At 37.9% G+C, this 17,907-nt stretch overlaps 1 protein-coding gene across 3 annotated transcripts in view; it reads right to left on the reverse strand.

Annotated features, from left to right (window-relative positions):
* Window positions 1-4,185: 4,185 nt before the first annotated feature.
* Window positions 4,186-17,907, reverse strand: part of PPP2R5E (protein phosphatase 2 regulatory subunit B'epsilon) — a 147,003-nt gene continuing 133,281 nt past the window's right edge. For 2 of the 3 annotated variants that reach the window (XM_004738897.3, XM_004738895.2), the window contains exons 12-14: window positions 17,549-17,676; window positions 15,349-15,450; window positions 4,186-8,995 (exon numbers count right to left, since the gene is read on the reverse strand). In XM_004738897.3, the coding sequence (XP_004738954.1) occupies window positions 8,896-8,995; window positions 15,349-15,450; window positions 17,549-17,676 (330 nt within the window). In that variant the 3' untranslated portion in view covers window positions 4,186-8,895. The remainder of the gene's footprint in view (window positions 8,996-15,348; window positions 15,451-17,548; window positions 17,677-17,907) is intronic. The other variant, XM_004738896.2, reaches the window with a different exon arrangement.

The following is a 17,907-nucleotide window of genomic DNA, read 5'->3' on the forward strand; positions in this document are numbered from 1 at the left end:
GCCACTGATTTCTGCACATTGACTTTGTATCCTGCCACATTGCTGAATTGCTGTATGAGTTCTAGTAGTTTGGGGGGTGGAGTCTTTTGGGTTTTCCATATAAAGAATCATGTCTTCTGCAAATAGAGAGAGTTTGACTTCTTCCTTGCCAATTTGGATACCTTTTATTTCTCTTTGTTGTCTGATTGCTGTTGCTAGGACTTCTAATACTATGTTGAACAGGAGTGTTCTATATCTTAATAAGAATGTAGATTATAGGGGCACCTGGGTGGTTCAGTGGGTTCAGTGGGCACCTGGGTTAAACCGCTGCCTTCGGCTCAGGTCATGATCTCAGGGTCCTGGGATCGAGTCCCGCATCGGGATCTCTGCTCAGCGGGGAGCCTGCTTCCACCTCTCTCACTCTCTGCCTGCCTCTCTGTCTACTTGTGATCTCTCTCTGTCAAATAAATAAATAAAATATTTAAAAAAAAAGAATGTAGATTATACAGGTATATGGATTTTTTAAAACTCACTTCACTGTATGTAAATTATACCCCAAAACAATACAACTGTGAACAAATATTAAAATCTGGTTAATGTACATGCTAAAGTATTTAGGAGGAAAGTTTACTTAGGTCTATCATTTACATTGAAATGTATTTTTTTAAAAAAGATTTTTATTTATTTGGGGTGCCCAGGTGGCTCAGTTGGCTAAGCATCTGCCTTCAACTCAGGTCATAATCCTGGGGTGTTGGGATCGAGTCCTGCATCAGGCTCCATGCTCAGAAGATTATTTATTTATTTGACAGAGAGGAAAGAGGGAAAGACTGAGCACATGAGCAGGGGGAGAGGCAGAGGGTGAGGCAGAAGCAGTCTCCTCATCATGTAGGGAGCCTCATGTGGGACTCGATCCCAGGACTCTGAGATCATGACCTGAGCTGAGGGCAGATGCTTAGCTGACTGAACCAACCACGGACCCTTGAAATGCATTTTTAAAATAAAATGGATTAATGGGTAGATAAAAGATAAACCGGTACAAAGGTGATAAATGCAAACATGGTAAAATGCTAATGGTGAATATATGGCGTTCACTCAGATTCTCTCACTATGGCTGCATGGTCCAAGTGTTTCTTAATAAAATCTGAGCAGAAGGGGGAACAAAGGCAGAACAATGTGTGTGATCCTACCAGAATAAAATGTTAAGATTTTAAGAGCATAATTATGCTGAGACGCACATTAGAAGTTTTCTTGAAGACTACAAAAAAACCTTTAACATGACATATGGTAAATCCACAAAACAGAATATGACTTCATAATAAAAAGAAATGGAAAAAAAAAAGAAAAAAGAAATGAAGCATTGGATACACACTACATGAATGAACCTTGTGAACATGTAGAGTTAAGCCAGTCACAAAACACCACATATTGAAGGATCCCATCTATATGAAAAATACAGAATAGGCAAATCTATAGAGAAAATAGCTGGTGGTTGCTTGGGGCTGTGGGGCAGGGACAACATAGGAATGGAGAGTGACTGCTAATGAGTTTGAGGGGTTTTAGTCTTCAGGTAATGAGAAGATTCTAAAGTGAGTAGTAGTGGCTGCATAACTAAATACACTAAAAACACTGACTCAGTTACTCTAAGTGGGTGAATTTTATAGTATGTGAACTACATCTCATTAAAGTTGGGTTTTCCAAAAATGAGAAAAGAAAAAAAAGAATTTGAGTAGTAATTACCTTAGGGAAGAGGCTGAGGACTTAGGGCTAGACTTTTATCTTATGCCTTTAGAGAATGTCTGAATTAGTTTCCTTGAGAATACAATATTGCTTTTCGAACAACAATTTTAAGAGAAAACAATTGACAGTGCAAAAGAAGATAAGGAGTAGAATGCAGGGCCTTGTGAAGAGGCAGTTAGCCAAGATTAGACTAGCGTGCTGGGGAGAAGCCCGCGGATACAGGTGCTAGAAAATCTAAGTGCATGAGTTGGAGTAAAAAACTGAAGAAGCTGGTAGCTGATAATCTCGTCTTCTACTCAAGTTCAAGTGGATGGGTTGCAATGAAGAACTTGAAGAACTTGTGATACAGAAGTCTGGGGTAGCTCTTGGAACAGAAAGGGTGGTGACTGGAAATTCAAGGATGAATAAAATACAGTTCTTTCTTGAAAGAGAGTAAATTTCAGTCTTACGTTATGGGGCATAAAACCTGATGTGTGTCCTCAGAAGAAGGCATCCTACTGTACAGAGATCACTGTTCAGATCAATTTGGAGTCAGAATCTTCCTTTAAGCCCTGGTAGCTGTGTGAGCTCAGAAAGATTACTTAACATATCTAAACCTCAGCTGTTTTATCCTTATCCATAAAATGGGCATAACATCTACCCCAGGATTGTTGTAAAAAACTAATGATGAATATAAAATCCTTGCCACAATATAAGGCATACAGATTTGATCAATGACAGCTATAGTGATTACTCATCCATATTTAAGTTACTACCATAAATAATAACTTCTATTGCAGGTAATAATTCCATTTACCATGTACTAGGCTTTGCATTAATTGCTTTATACATATTATCTAATATAATAAGCACCATTTTGCCTGCATTTTACAAATGGAACTGAGGCTTAGTTAGATCAAGAAACTTTCCAAAGTCACACAGTTGAAAGGTAGCAGAACCCAAATGATTCCCAAGGGGCTCTGATTTCCAAGTCCACAGCCTTCCTTTTGGGTGTTCCAGCCAGAGACATCTTGCCTGTGAGTTTGGTGAGGAGGCAGGGGGCTGGGCCTGACATCCATCCTGGTTCCAAGGTCTCATATCACCTAGTAGCAGCGAAGTTTGGCTCAAATTACACGAATAATTCCGAGTATGATCTCAGAACAGGTGAACTAGAGAATAAAGAAACAGAAAATCTGAACATCAGAGTATGGGCAAGACTATAATCAGAGCCAATCAATAAATACTGACCAATCCACCAATAAATGCACGTATCTTATTGCAGACTTCAGGGCTTGGGGAGGAGCACGGAGCTATGCAAGATATATTGTTTTTAATCTGCCTTTTTAAAGAATAATATAATGAACACGTATCATAAAAAAAATTAAATTTTAATTTCCCCAAGCTATCCCATAGTTTAGTCTCAATTAAAAAAAAAACACCCAATGTGACTTGATCTAATAGAAACCTACAGGATATGCTACTATATGAAAAATCTGGGAGACAGGAATTGGGATTATACATTTACTTTGCCTCCATTATTATAAATATTTGTTTACAGGCAGGAGGCAGTATTAGACAGATATTCCACTGAAATGAACTTAGATTTCTTTGAACTCTAAAAATTTTTTTGTTACCAGTTTCTTCTTATAACTTGCCAACAGGGTGATCTTCAGACGTTATATATGGTTACGTTTTGAAATACAAACTTGCTGAATTTACAAGGATTTTTCTCTCCCCAACTCTGGAGTTTAAGCATGCAACACTAACTCTACATAGTTCCAAATCTGATGTGATTTAATTAGCCAAGAGAGATCACACCTAAACAAATGCTTTAAAGCACTGATTAAAGACGACACTCCTCTTGTCACAATCACAGTGAGGTCTATGTCCCCTCCACTTGAATCTAAGCAGACCCTGTGACTGCTTGCTTGACCAGTAAATTATGACAAGTGATGCCATGAAAGTCTCTGGGCCCAGGCCTCAAAGAATTGGCAATTTTCCCTTCCAGTCTTTATTAGAGCAATCATTCTTAGAACCCAGTTGCCACCCTATGAGGAAGCCCAAAGAAGAGCCACAGGGAGACCCATGTCTTAAGAACTGAGGCCTCTGACTGAACCCCAAGGCAACAACCAGCACCAACTTGCCAGCCCTGTGAGGGAGCCACGTTGGAAGTGAATTCTCCTGCTTCGCTTGATAAACCCAAGCTGACACCTGAGGAACAGAGACAAGATGTTCTTGCCAAGCCCGCCCAACTGTGTATCTGTGAACAAAACAATTAACGGCTGGGTCATGCCACTAAGTTTTGGAGTAGTTTGTCACACAGCAAAAGACACTGGACCACTCCCCAACATTACATCCCCCAATCATAAACTGGTTTTCTCACAAGCCTTGAACTCACAGCTAAACTGATCGAATCTCTGAGTCATATGGTTCAAAAGGCGACGGGGGTCAGAGACAACACAAACAAACACGCACAGCCAGGCGCCTGAAAACTCTTCACTGCTTCTTTATTAGGATGTACCCGCAGTACAGAACCTCTCACATGTCTGTGAAAGGGGAAGGTTACATTTCTCTTCAGGAGCACCTTCATTTTTGTTTCTGTTACCACTCGGACGAAAGTAAATCATTTTCAAAGAAAGACATTTTCAATTCCAAGTGTTTAAGACCCAGCTTGCATTTTGTTGTGTTTGAAAAGGAAGTAGCATATTTTAGCCAGAGCTGTAAGATTGTTTTGTGGCATTTTAACTTTGATGTGGATCAGAACTCTTCACTGTCTGGATGAACCAGTCTATAATTTTCATATGCAATTTTTCATATCAAAAATGTTTCATTTTTAATCTCTACCCACAAACAGATGCTCTTTGAAACACACACACACACGCGCACACACACACGCACACGCACACATACACACAAACAATTAAATTTAAAACCAGTATGAACCACAGCATTTCTAACAGGGAAAATAAACTTTTGCTGCCCTCTCCTGCTAAAACAATGAAATACTAAAATACCAATAGATTTATAAAGCTAAAGCGACATTCTCAAACCAAAAGCAATGGATATGTCATTCTCATTATACCTTGATCAAAAATCAGACAACAACCAGAAAATGTATTGATAATATTTATATTTGAAAGTTCCCCATTGATACATGAGGTCTGGATTACAACTTATTTACAATAAGTGATTTCAAAAAAAAAAAAAAAAATGCCAAGGGAAGGGAAGGAAGAAGGAAAGGGTTTGGGGAGAGGGCGGGGAAGGAGGAGGGAGGGGGAAAAAGAGGGAGAGGGAGGGAGGGAAGAAAAGGAAACCTATATTCATAGACATCATCAAATGGGATGTTTATTTCCAAGAGATACTACTGCCGCTATCGTGCACAAGAAGCAGCACAAATTAACATTCCACTAGATCAAAATTTCCTCAACTTTCTCTCAAGACGCACAATCCTTTTAGGTTTTCAAAATTAAATACCGAGAAATATAAAACGCATTGCCAATATGCCTACTACAGATATCCTTCGCGGGTCATTCCTTAACTTCACTCAGAGAAGCAGCTGAGCCAGAATAGAAAAATAAAAATATCGATGTGCAAATAAAACACCACTGATCGTGTCTGGTGCCACCTTTTGCTACGGGTGACGTAACTTTGTGATCACATTGGTTATAGCATCAAAAGAGAGAAATCTCTTCCTTTCCTGGGCCAGCTCAGTGCACCTAATTAAAGGGAAAGAACAAAACGAGAGGGAAAACAAAAACAAAACAAAACCAAAAAAAAAAAAACAACACAAAAAACTCTGAACACTTAAAAATGCCAATAATATCCATACATCTTCCCTTTTCCCACCCCACCCCAATCCCCACAAAAAAATAAAAAAGCTTTTAAAGCTCTAAATATACTTTTTTTTTTCTTTCCATAGTGTGTTTGAGCCTAGGGCTATACATGTAAGTATAGCAGGTGCAATTACAAGCAGTTCCTGGCTCTGCACCCTGGACTGTCCCACGCATAGGAGGTACAAAATAAATTAAACCCTTCCATTTAGGCAAGCAAGCCCAAGATGAAGGAGCATAACCCTGCTTGTGAGTATCCAGCGGCATCGAGGGTATTATTTATTTCTTACTTTTTTTATTTTTTATTTTATTTTATAAAAAACAGATGTCAGGGAGAGCAAAATATAATAAGATTTAAAAGAACGAAAACTCAACACTGAAGGGAAACAACTGGGGACACTTGCACAATGAGAAAAGGAATGCATGCTTGATTCAAAGGAAGAGATGGGTCAGTTCACTCACATGGTTGTTCGGGGGCCTCTAACCCAGGCCCCAGCATCACTCTAAACCACAGGATTTTTTTTGTTTTGTTTTGTTTTGTTCTTCCAAAGACACTCTTTATCCTACCCCTGAAACCAATATGGCAGGGATGAGGTTGGAGTGACCATCACTCACTAACTACAGTATTTGCTATTTAAAAAATATATTTATATATAGTTCTGGAAATGATGAAGCGAACAAAATATAACACAAAGATGCATTTGTCACAATGAACTCAAGTTGCAGCAACAGCAGAAATGTGGAAAAGGACAGAGGGAGAGAGGGCTGCTGTAAATGCAGCAAGTACAGCCTGAACTATGTCACATAGTGCAACGGTCAGATCACCTCAGTTATTCTGCGTCACCGGACACAACATGACGAACGTCACATTGTCACTTTCGGTTAAAAAAGTAAAGACAGTGTTTCTTCTCAGAAGTTGCCCTATACATTTTAGACATATATTTATAATTGCGTCTGTAAATATGTCTAAAATTTGGCTTTGTTCTTCTCAGTTTGGAATGATCAAAATACAGAATTAACATCAAGGGTATCTGTGCAGTCCTCACCGTAACGTGGAGGTCAGGGAAAGGTGCAAAACGGGATCCTCGTCTTTCTCATTTCAAATGACTGCATTTCACGGTAATGGGCAGAGATATTTCATAAACCTGTGACTTTAATGTATTTTGTCTAAAAAGATGAATTGATGGCAAACAAAAGTTTATACTGTCAAAAACGTAATGCAGACTCAAAGCTAACGGGCTCAAATCAAAAGGGCTAAAGGAGATGATTTGTTACAAATTTATTTTTTATCTTTAGTGTTTGAACTTGCACCTTTGCTCCGGCACTTTTAAAGTAAGTCGTTTCATTTTGGCAGCCCCTGCCAGCTTCACACTGAATCCCCATTAATGCTCTTTAAAAAAAAAATCTCTTCATTCCATTAAACCATGTTGTGTTGGGTGTTACATATGACTCTTTTACTGCTGTTTCTTTTTCAGAATTCACATAGCCAAGTTTTTTTTTTTTTTTTGTCTTACAAAGTTACTGAGATGACAATATCCATCCTTAGTGGACTTTTATGCACAAACTGTGACCTGATAATCCTGAAACACTTAATAGGGGAAAAAGGTCAGCGGCTCCCCCCCCCACCTTTTCCTTGGAAACAATAAAACTGCATATTCTACTTTATATTTAAGTGGAAGGAAGAGAATATACAAGTCCATGTTGATATTATATTTCTATTAAGAGCAACAACAGTTCGTATGTTCATGTTTGCTACTATCACAATTCAGTACATGAACACAGAATCAGCTCTATGCCACGAATACTGCTGGAGGTGATGGTTTAGGATTATCAACTCACTGCTGCCACGTCCATAACAAGCTAAACCATCCTGAAAATAAATTCCAAAACATGTTATCTTTCAGTACATAATAACGCAACTGCATCAGGTACGTACATACTGGACACAAATTTCATCGGCATTTTATCTCCCCAAGATGTCAGATTCCTCTTCTAAATACAAAGCAGAGAGCCAATAAGGTATATGTATAATACAGCCCTAAATTTTGTTTTGTTTTTCATTTTTTTCTTAAACAATTTGGTCACAATGCACCTTTGATAGAAAAGCATTTTTAAACTTTATTATTAATACTCAGGACATTAGGGATTTCCAGATTTTTTTCAGTAGCATTTGTAGAACCACTTTTGGTAACAAATACAGTAGTTAGGAATACGCATCCAATTCAGAATGCATAGTAATGTTTATCCTGAATCCTTTCCGGCTAAAAACAGGGCTGGCGCTGTGATGAGATATAGAACGAGAATCTACAAAAAACACTGTAATATGTTTGTTTTTTCCCAGAGGCTACATCCTCTTTTGCTGGAATACTTTATAAATACATATTAAAAAGTAAGGCAACAACTCCAAACAGTCCAAGCTGTTTGCTCAACTCTCTTCCCAATTAGATTCGCAATCCTGGCAATCAATTTCATGGTTGTACTGTTTAGTGTTTGTCTTTCTTATTACAAAATGGTCCAAAAAGATGTTTTCTGACATTTCTCGAACATCTCTGGTGTGTGTGCTCAATGATGTATGCAACTAATACTGGTCAGGTACTGAAGCCTATGATGTCCCAGTGCCTGTTTTCAAAGGATTCAAGACATTGATTTGGATTCACCATAAATTGATGCAGGAATCCAAAATTCCCTTCCCTACTATGTTTATCACCTCTTCTCTTTTACTCCTAATTTTAAAACTAAAGGAGTACCAGGACTACCTGGTTACTGGAAAGATGTTCACTCCAGCCAACAAAACTTTTATCAGGGACCTTTACAATTCCTGGCCCCATTCCACATGGACATTCAACTCATGAAGATGTGCAAAAGGAAAAGATGTTAAGTTACAGTCAAGTTATCCAGAGGAGGATGTTATACAAACTTATAAGGAAATGACAGTCTTTTTTTTTTTCTTCCATTACTATAAATACATTTAACAGCTTAGCAGAAAGACAAGCTAAATTTAAGATTGTTCACATTTGAAAATTGTTTCATACTCTCTGCTAAGGATAAATAAGGAACTCCTGATAATAGAATTTTAACATAGCAATTTCATCAACAGATCTTTGAAGACTGCTTTTTTGTTTTTTAAAGAGGGTTAGAACAATGATCATGTTTGCAAAGTTCTGAGAAGTCCATCTACTGTCCAAACTTTGGATTGAAGTCCTTATTTTTTTTTCCGTTACTTAGAGACAGGTATATACAGTGCTGTTGTAATAATGAAACAAATGTGAAATCTACTGCAAAGTTGCACAATACAGAAAACTGTTGCTCCATCTTCTACTACATAAATGTGTGACTCCACAGGTTAGTGATGTTGCTGTCATTGCTTCTGTTAAGTTGGAATTATGCCATCACGTCTAAGCCCTCTCTTTAATTCCAGATCCTCCAGTTTTTTCCACAGTTCTTCACGCTCTTTTTCTTTCTTTTTCTCACTGGGGAGAAAACGGAATATAAGATAAACAACTAGGAAAGTCAGAAAAAATTATCTAACAATACTGCCCCTTTGACATACTTTTCCCCCATGTACATTTCACAAGTAGTCTTTGAAAAGTTTGGCATTAAGCTTATGGGTGTTTTCTCTTTTGGTTCTTCTCTTGCTTTTTTTCCCCCTTGATACTTACATGCACAGAAAAGAAGGATCAATGTACTAAGCAAGAGATGACAGGACTAATTTTAAGATTTCACATGAATAGCCCTTTATATATACTTAGCTTATTAATGAAAATTAACTTCAAAACAAAAATGAGGATCATTTCTACGTATCTGTAATCTTCGAGATCCAAAGACACATTAAATGATTTTTACACGGGATCTAGTTAAAATTTAATTTTCTGTCTCCAAATAGTTTCTCAAAAGGGAATGCTAGAGATTATACTAATACAAAGTCACAGGTCAAGAAAATACACTTCCCGTTTAGTATTCTATTTCCCTTACACTAAGTGTCTTAAACTCTTTAGCAGAGTCTTGTTCTTACTAGTATTAATAAACCACAAAATTCAAGTTATTAATTTATTTTATACCTATATATACGACCAAATGAAATGTTCTTTTGTGATTTCAGTTTTAATGATCTGGAAAGATTGTTTACATTATTATGAATCAAATTTTTAATGTTCCAAGCCTTCAAATTTGGTTCAATATCAAGTAGACTAGCAATTTCCAGATTTTCAGATTTCACTGTCTGGTAAATTTGACTAAAAAACTGAATGTCCAAAATATGGTCAACAAATTTTATTTGTCAAGGACATTTTAGATCAGCATAGTTTTATAAAAGAAAGGATGTTAATTTTAACATCAACCAGGTAGAAAGTATAAAATAGAGGAATATATATTGACTATACTGTAAATTAAGTCAATTCCTATTAAAAATAATTTACTGCTGTCCCTAGCTTTCTCATACTGTGACGATCCACTAAACAGACTCAGATAATATTTCTGAATCTATAAATTCATATAATTCATGCCCTCTCTGGCATGGGGGATATGGTCCTTGTGCTACTTCACCCAGCAAGGAATTAACTTCAATTATAATACAATATTTACTTAGGAAAGCCCACATAGGTTAAGTAAAACATATAAATTCGTATAGTTTATCTGATTTACATACAATACATATAATTCCAAAGCCTCATTTTTTTAATGTCATCACCAATTTATTAAAAAAATTATCTGAAATCGATATCAACATAAATTAATTCATCCACTCTGCTGAAAAAAAAATCTCTAGAAATACCTAAGTAATCTTACATTCCCATTCCATAAGTCAGAGGAAATACTTAATTATGTAAAATATAATAACTAATATTATCATTTCATAATTAATTATTTCGGCAATTCACACCTTGTATCCTGAACTAGTTTCAGAGATCTGGAATACAATATGCATAATATGAATTTCAAAGGCCATAACAATTTTTTTTTTGAATGGCCAATCTAAAGCATTTATTTCCAATAAGGTAATATCATTTTCTTTTACTATTATCTAAAATAATCTGCTTTGTTTTTCCCTAATGATTTCAGAACAGTACATTTAACCAACAAAAACATCATTTAGTAAACATTTGTTTAGTATTTTTATATAGTGTAATAACAGTTCCTCGGTTTAAGAATGTTCTTCTTGTTTGCTGTTTGCCTTTTAATTTTACATTTGATTTTTTCTCAACTAAGTTGTATAATTTGTATTTGCAAAATCTCCTTTATTATACTTAAAAGGTCTTTTGCATCCCAAGATTAAATAATCATCTTCTCTATTATATTTTATGCTTTCCTTTTTTAAATTTCTCTTTAAATTATCTTTATCTTTTAATTTATGTAGGTATAAAATGTGATTTATGGGTCTAGTATAATTTTGTCCCATACGGTTAATCTTCCCAGAGCCATTCATTGGTTAATTAATTCCCATCCCATTAGTTTGGGCTCTTTATTTTTATTATGCACATACCTACACATATCTGCTTTGTTCAATTAACTTGCCATTTTTCCATCAAAATAACACTTTGAATTGCCAGCCACTTGGTTATGCATTTTAGTAAGTGAACAAGTTGTCTTTGCTATTCCTTTTTGGGGGCAAATTCTTGATGAAGTTTAGACTTTATTCTTCATATTCCCCCAAAATTCAAATGATGTTTAGGATTACATCATGCTTATAACTTGGTAAGAATTAACATTTTGAAAATCAGTCCTCCTAGCCCATTTATGCAAATCTTCATTTACAACATCTCTTAGTAAAGTTCTTTTCTAAGACTTTTCTCTATGGAATTGAAAGCTGAGCCTCATCTGGTCTCATTATACTGCTCTAAAGATGTCACCCCAGTCACTGCTGGAGACCACTGGGGTCTCCACTGGGGAGATCCACTTTGTTACAAAAGAAACCAACCTGCAGAGATGAGGAAGATTGTTGCCCCAGTAGCATTTGTTTCCCTAAAATCAGCTCTTCTCCGCCCCTAACAATTTTTGAAATGATTATCTATTGGGTAATTTTGACCCTGAAACATGATATTTTAAAGAGCAACAGGGACAAAATTAGATGATCCTCCCATCATTATGAATTCCAGATTCTTGACTATAAGCTGTTTGGTTAAATTAATCATTTTTGGTTTCTTGGTAAAGGAAAAATACTAAGTCTAAATAAACATTATCATGGAACACTGACAACCTTTTCATTTGGATGGAAAAGAAGGTGGTAAGCAAGGGCCTAAGAACTTTCTTCAACTAAAACACAGGTTAAACATATATTAGGTTCATTCTGCCCTAATCTGAAGTTTAAATTAAGTGCTGACATCATGAAAACACTCCTCATCTTGCTACTGAAACATTTCAGTCGCATCTTTGATCAAAAGTTTTATGGCATTCAATAAAATTTATCCTGTGGGGCTTTTCTTCCAGATGAACTTTATGCTGAGTTATTAAATATCTTTTATACTGACAACTTCATCTTCAAAAATTCTAAATATTTCTGAAATAGTTACTTGTCATCCCATTCTTTCCTACTTTTCTCTCTCCCTGTAGGTGGGAATTTTAAAGCTTAACCACACTGTCCTGCTAGGGATAGGGATACTGTCAATTCTCTTCCAATTTCAATTTCACATAGCACAAATGTTGGCATAGGTATCTTAACAGCACTAGTTATTCCACTCACTATTTTCAGATTTGTATAAAAATTTGATCTACTGCAGAGAAAGGGGAACCCTCCTACACTGTTGGTGGGAATGCAAGCTGGTGCAGCCACTCTGGAAAATAGCATGGAGATTCCTGAAAAAGTTGAAAAGAGAGCTACCCTACGACCCAGCAATCGCACTAGTGGGTAAAATGCAGTGATCCAAAGGGGCATGTGCACCCGAATGTTTATAGCAGCAATGTCCACAAGAGCCAAACTATGGGAAGAACCCAGATGTCCATCAACAAATGAATGGATAAAGAAGATGTGTTGTGTATAGATATACATACTCACATACACACACAAAACGTATATATATACAATGGAATACTGTGCAGCCATCAAAAGAAATGAAATCTTAACATTTGTAACAACAAGGATGGCACTGGAGGGTATTATGCTGAGCGAAATAAGTCAATCAGAGAAAGACTTATCATATGATCTCCCTGATATGAAGAATTTGAGAGGCAAAGTTGGGGGTCTGGGGGATAGGGAAGGAAAAAAATGAAACGAGATGGGATCGGGAGGGAGACAAACCGTAAGAGACTCACAAAACAAACTGAGGATTGCTGGGAACGGGGTAGGGGAGAGGGTGGTTGGGTTATGGACACTGGGGAGGATCTGTGCTATGGTGAGGGTTGTGAAGTGTGTAAGCCCAACGATTCACAGACCTGTACCCCGGGGCTAATAATACATTATATGTTAATTTAAAAAAAAATTTGATCTACACCAGAACACTTCAATTTGGTGCCATCTAGAAATAAACTCCTGCAGGTACTTCTTCTCTAAGAGCACCAAATAAATCCCTCCTTTCTCTTCTCCTAGTCCCACATCCAGGGAGAAGCCAACTGTCTATTCAGTACAATCTGCTATAGCTCATTTGACAAAAACTACCCTTACTTAAAAAAATCCTTCTCTCGTTAAGAAAGTCCACTCACAATAAGTCGCTCTAATACACTAGATCTTCAGAATCAACTTTGCTCTGTCTGTTCTTGGACCCCTTGGTCAACAGTCCCTTTTCTAAAAATTTGATCTATTTAGCTTAGATGATAAATGATCAGAAAACAGTTTTACCACTGAAACTCAATAAATATTAATTTAATTTCATTTGAATATTTTAGAAATAAGGTCTTTATTTGTCTTAATTGGACTCTACAGATTTTTATTTAATCCTTTTTGACTAGGATAATCATTATGGGTTTTTGGTTGCTATAAAGAGAAAGGACATTATGTACAACACACTCTTTTTTAATGATATGCCACAGTATGAGAATGTGTTCTTTATTTCCTCTACTTAGATAACATTTTTAAAGACTTGAAGTTTGACACGAGGAGGGTTACAAATGTAATGATTAACAACACCTGTAAATATTTAAAAGTTCTTTAAATTACGAGTATGGTACAACATATCCCATAACTGATACTTATTCCAATATTGTATAAAATATCCCAACTTCTTCTGTCTATAGCTGAACACTTGCCAAATTCCATAATTAAATTGCTCTTCAATATAACCAGATCCTGGTAATTTTTGTTAAAAAAAAAAAAAATCACTGTGATAGTCCTTTACCCCACCACCAAATCTTTTCCCTCATTGCTCTTTTTATCAGTAAAATGCAAGTAACACATGCAAAATCAGGCAAAGCAAAGAAGCAAGGCGACCACAGATAGCTTTGATCAGGAGGTTCAGCAAGGCCTTGGGTATGAACACTCGTACACATCCCTGGGATCTTCTAAGTCCATGGTTTTGTAATACATAAAGCTGACATTTGCATCTGGATCCAAGCCAAACCTGAAGCCCAACTATTAACAAGCTCTCTAGACTTTCCTCAAGGTCGCCAAGTGTATCAATGCCATGGTCTGAATATTTGTGTCCTGTCCCACCCAAAATTCCTAGGTTGAGATCCTCACCCTCTGCATGATGGGCTCAGCAGCTGCACTTTTGGGAGATGATTAGGTCATAAGGTTGGGGCCCTCCTGATTGGCATTAGTGACCTTATAAAAGAGATCCCACAGGGGGGCCTGGGTGGCTCAGTGGGTTAAGCCGCTGCCTTCAGCTCAGGTCATGATCTCAGGGTCCTCGGATCGAGCCCCGCATCGGGCTCTCTGCTTAGCAGGGGGCCTGCTTCCTCCTCTCTCTCTGCCTGCCTCTCTGCCTGCTTGTGATCTCTGTCTGTCAAATAAATAAATAACATCTTAAAAAAAAAAAATCAAGCTCTAGGCTTACTTTAAAAAAAAAAAAAGAGAGAGAGAGAGAGATCCCACAGAGATTCACTGTCCTCTTCTATCACCTGAGACACGGTGAGAAGGGGCTGGCTAAGAATCAGAAAGAGAGCCCTTATCCAACCAGGCCAGCACCACGACCTTGGCTTCCTGCCTCCAGAACTCAGAGATAAAAATTTCTGTTGTTTAAAAGCTACCCATAACTTGGTGATATTTTGTTATCAGCAGACCAAACGAACCAAGACAACATCTTTTGGGAAGCTGGACATGTTGAACAAGAAATAACAAAGTTGAAAAATCATGTAAATGAAATCAAGAAAGGCCTTACTAAGCCATAAGTGTTTATGTAAAGAGTTCAACTGGTTTTTCCTTCTTTTTGGTCTCAAACATTTCACGATTGCTAGAATACCAGACTCTTTACTTCCATATTCTTTTCATTGTCCTTTAAATCCTAATGAACTTGTGTTCTGGAGCAGTAAGTTAGTTCTGGGCCAAAGAACTAAACAAAAATGGTGCCTTACCCCTCCTGCTGCTGGGTAAATTACACAAGATCTGCCCCCAACTCCAGTTCAAATAAGTTCAGAATGGGAGTGAACCCCAAGGGCAAACCACCCCCAGGGGCAGGAAACATCCGGGAAATCTGCGTGACATGCCAGGCCCTTAACCCTGAGGCAGAAGAGAAACATTATGGAAAGGAAGGAGGAAAGTAGTCTTTCTCAAAATGATACTTTGTTACCTCCTGGCATGCTAATGAAGACACAGCTAATGAGCATGCAAAAATGAACATATAAATAAATTAAACTGTGCTGCTTAGGATTTCGGGTGCAATTAGGCAACTGTAGCAAAGAGCAAGGAAAGAACTCAACAGTTTTATGCACAGCTGACAAAAAAGCTTTAAAAAGTTACCGCTGACGATCTGACTTGTATGTGGCTGTCAGCTCATCAAACATGGTGCTGTTCATTTCCATAAATGCCTTCAACACATTGTACACTAGCGCCACGATAGCCCTGGGAAGCACAGAGAAAAGAGAACATGTTGGTTAGTCTTATATAACGGGAGGTGCACTGAGAAAGCCAGAGCACCATCTGCGTCTGAACGAATTCCTTGTATTGCAGAATCTCCATCCCTTCTCCGTTGGAACAACTAGAAAGGACCTACGGTTCATTTCCACATCAAGAGAGTTCTATTCTTTACTATTCTAGGCAAGATATCTTTCTGAGGGGTTGACAGGATCAGAAAAAGAAAAATCTAATTTTGCCCTTCTAATTATTGGTACCCAGAATAGACTTGCCTGTGGGCACTTGTTAACTTCATTTAGTAAGAAGACAAGTATAAAAATAAAGCCACTTCACCCTAAAAAGGAGCACCTGTGCTAGGACTGACCTTAGAGACTTAAATTTGCACAGAATGCTTTATTATACTTATTTATTTATTTAGAGAGGGAGATGGGGAGAGAGGCGTGGGGGGGGGGGGCAGGGAGAGAAAGGGGGCGGGGGAAGGCAAAGGGAGAGAATGTAAAGCAGGCTCTACACCCATCGCAGAGACCCAGAGACCGAAGCAGGGCTTGACCTCACAGTGCTGAGATCATGACCTGAGCCAAAGTCAAGAGTTGGATGCTTAACTGACTGAACCACCCAGGCACCCCTAGAATTTTATTTTGAAAGTGATAATACACATAATTCATCAAAATCAAAACCTGTTCTCATGGTAACAAATAAGATATATGTTATTCACATAACCTCTGTAACCTCTGTAAGCTGGGTAGTTTACTACGCGTTAAGTTTCTAGTTGTGATTTGTTTCAGTCCATTCACGCCTGCTAAGTCTCCTTGCGGACCCAACACATACTCTGGTAAGGTGACTGGCAAGCTGGTGATGGATCCCATTAGCTGTGAAACAGCTAAATGGCCAAAATGGCAGCACATCTTTATCAAGAGGAAGAATAAACTCTTGACAACATGAGGACTGTGACCATGACAGGCTTGGTATCTTCCGACTAGACTCTAAATACTGCCCTTTGCAAAAATGTGCCTTACTACTCTTTGCTACAAACTTGCAATCAATGCTGCTGAAGAAAGCACTGGTAAGTTAGGCCATAGGTGAAATAAACTGTGGGTTTGATGCTTCCAAAACGTAAGTGTATTTGCTGTGTTGCTTCTGCCCTGTGCCCATTAAAAGGAAAACTTCAGCTCCCTTCTGCTGGGGTGAATGACCTTCTCATGGACAATGGGCGCAGGTGGGGAAGGGCCAATATGGCACACTGGGCAGTGACAAGACCCTCGCCAGAACCACTCTCTAGGTCCTCAAGACCTAGAGGAGTGGGTGACCTAGATGATGAGTCTTCACTGTTTACAAGTTCTAGTAACAAACTTTGGCAAATTTGGAGACAACATGAACAATGACTGAGTTGGCTTTTAAAAAATGCATCATGCTAAAATGCAAATCAATTCAAGCGTGTTCCTCTTTACGACTCCTAAGTGTTTCCTTATCTTCCACTGGTGAAGGTGCACGTGCGCTGCACTCCCCTTTTTAACCCCATCTTCCAGCATCCTCCCCAAAAGATCAGGTACTTTAGCCCTCTCAGATTCACACGTTTCAGAACCTGACAGGTGACTGTTACATTCTGGGGCCTTCTGATGTGAAGAAGAGCCCCACACTACCGAAGGGCCCCCCCATCCCATCCACCTGCCGCATTCCTGTAAGACTCGGTTTGAGCATCACTGCCCCATCAATATCCACAAACCCCTCCTCTCACTCCAGAGGATCCCCAAAATAGTTCTGCTACATTCACAAGCAAATCAGGAACCCCTCGAGTAAACAGATACTTTACAAGACAGTGTTGTTTAAATGCTGTGATGTTCAACTATCTGCTTGTGAGTCTCCCTAACACTGGTCAGTGAATTTCTAACAGATGGGCATTTTCATGTATCTGTCTTTACCAATCGTTACCAGCATGCACAGCATCTGGCACATAGCAAGCACTCAAGACCTTTTATTAAAAAAAAGAGGAGCAGGGAAAGAGAGAAGGAAAGGGGAGAGGGAAGGAACGTGGATGGAGGAAGAATGGGAAGGGAGGGAGAGAAGAAGGGAGAAACTGAAAACCTACGGATTCCAATGTTCTTTTGAAATCCTATAAAGACTGGAAAACATGATGGGAAGGATGACATTGGAGTTTTCTTCTATCAAACTCATGATGTATTCATTATTCCAATAATACAGGGCCCTTTCTGCCACCTTTGAAAAAAAAAAAGAAAAATAATATTAAGAGAGAGAAAAAGACTCATAAAGCAAAATCAAAAATCTCTCCAAACAAAAATAATTTGAAGACTGTTTTTTATATCATTCAATCAAATGTGAAGTTAAATATTTATCACACTTTACATTTTTGTGGATTTCAGTTTCAGAAAGTTCTAAAGTGGTTCATCAATTGGGGGAAGGAAAAAAGTTTTCCTGCCTATTTCTTTA

This window comes from Mustela putorius, unplaced genomic scaffold (assembly GCF_011764305.1).
Source record: "Mustela putorius furo isolate JIRA1106 unplaced genomic scaffold, ASM1176430v1.1 tig00000129_pilon_pilon_pilon, whole genome shotgun sequence".
Classification (NCBI taxonomy): Eukaryota; Metazoa; Chordata; class Mammalia; order Carnivora; family Mustelidae; genus Mustela; species Mustela putorius.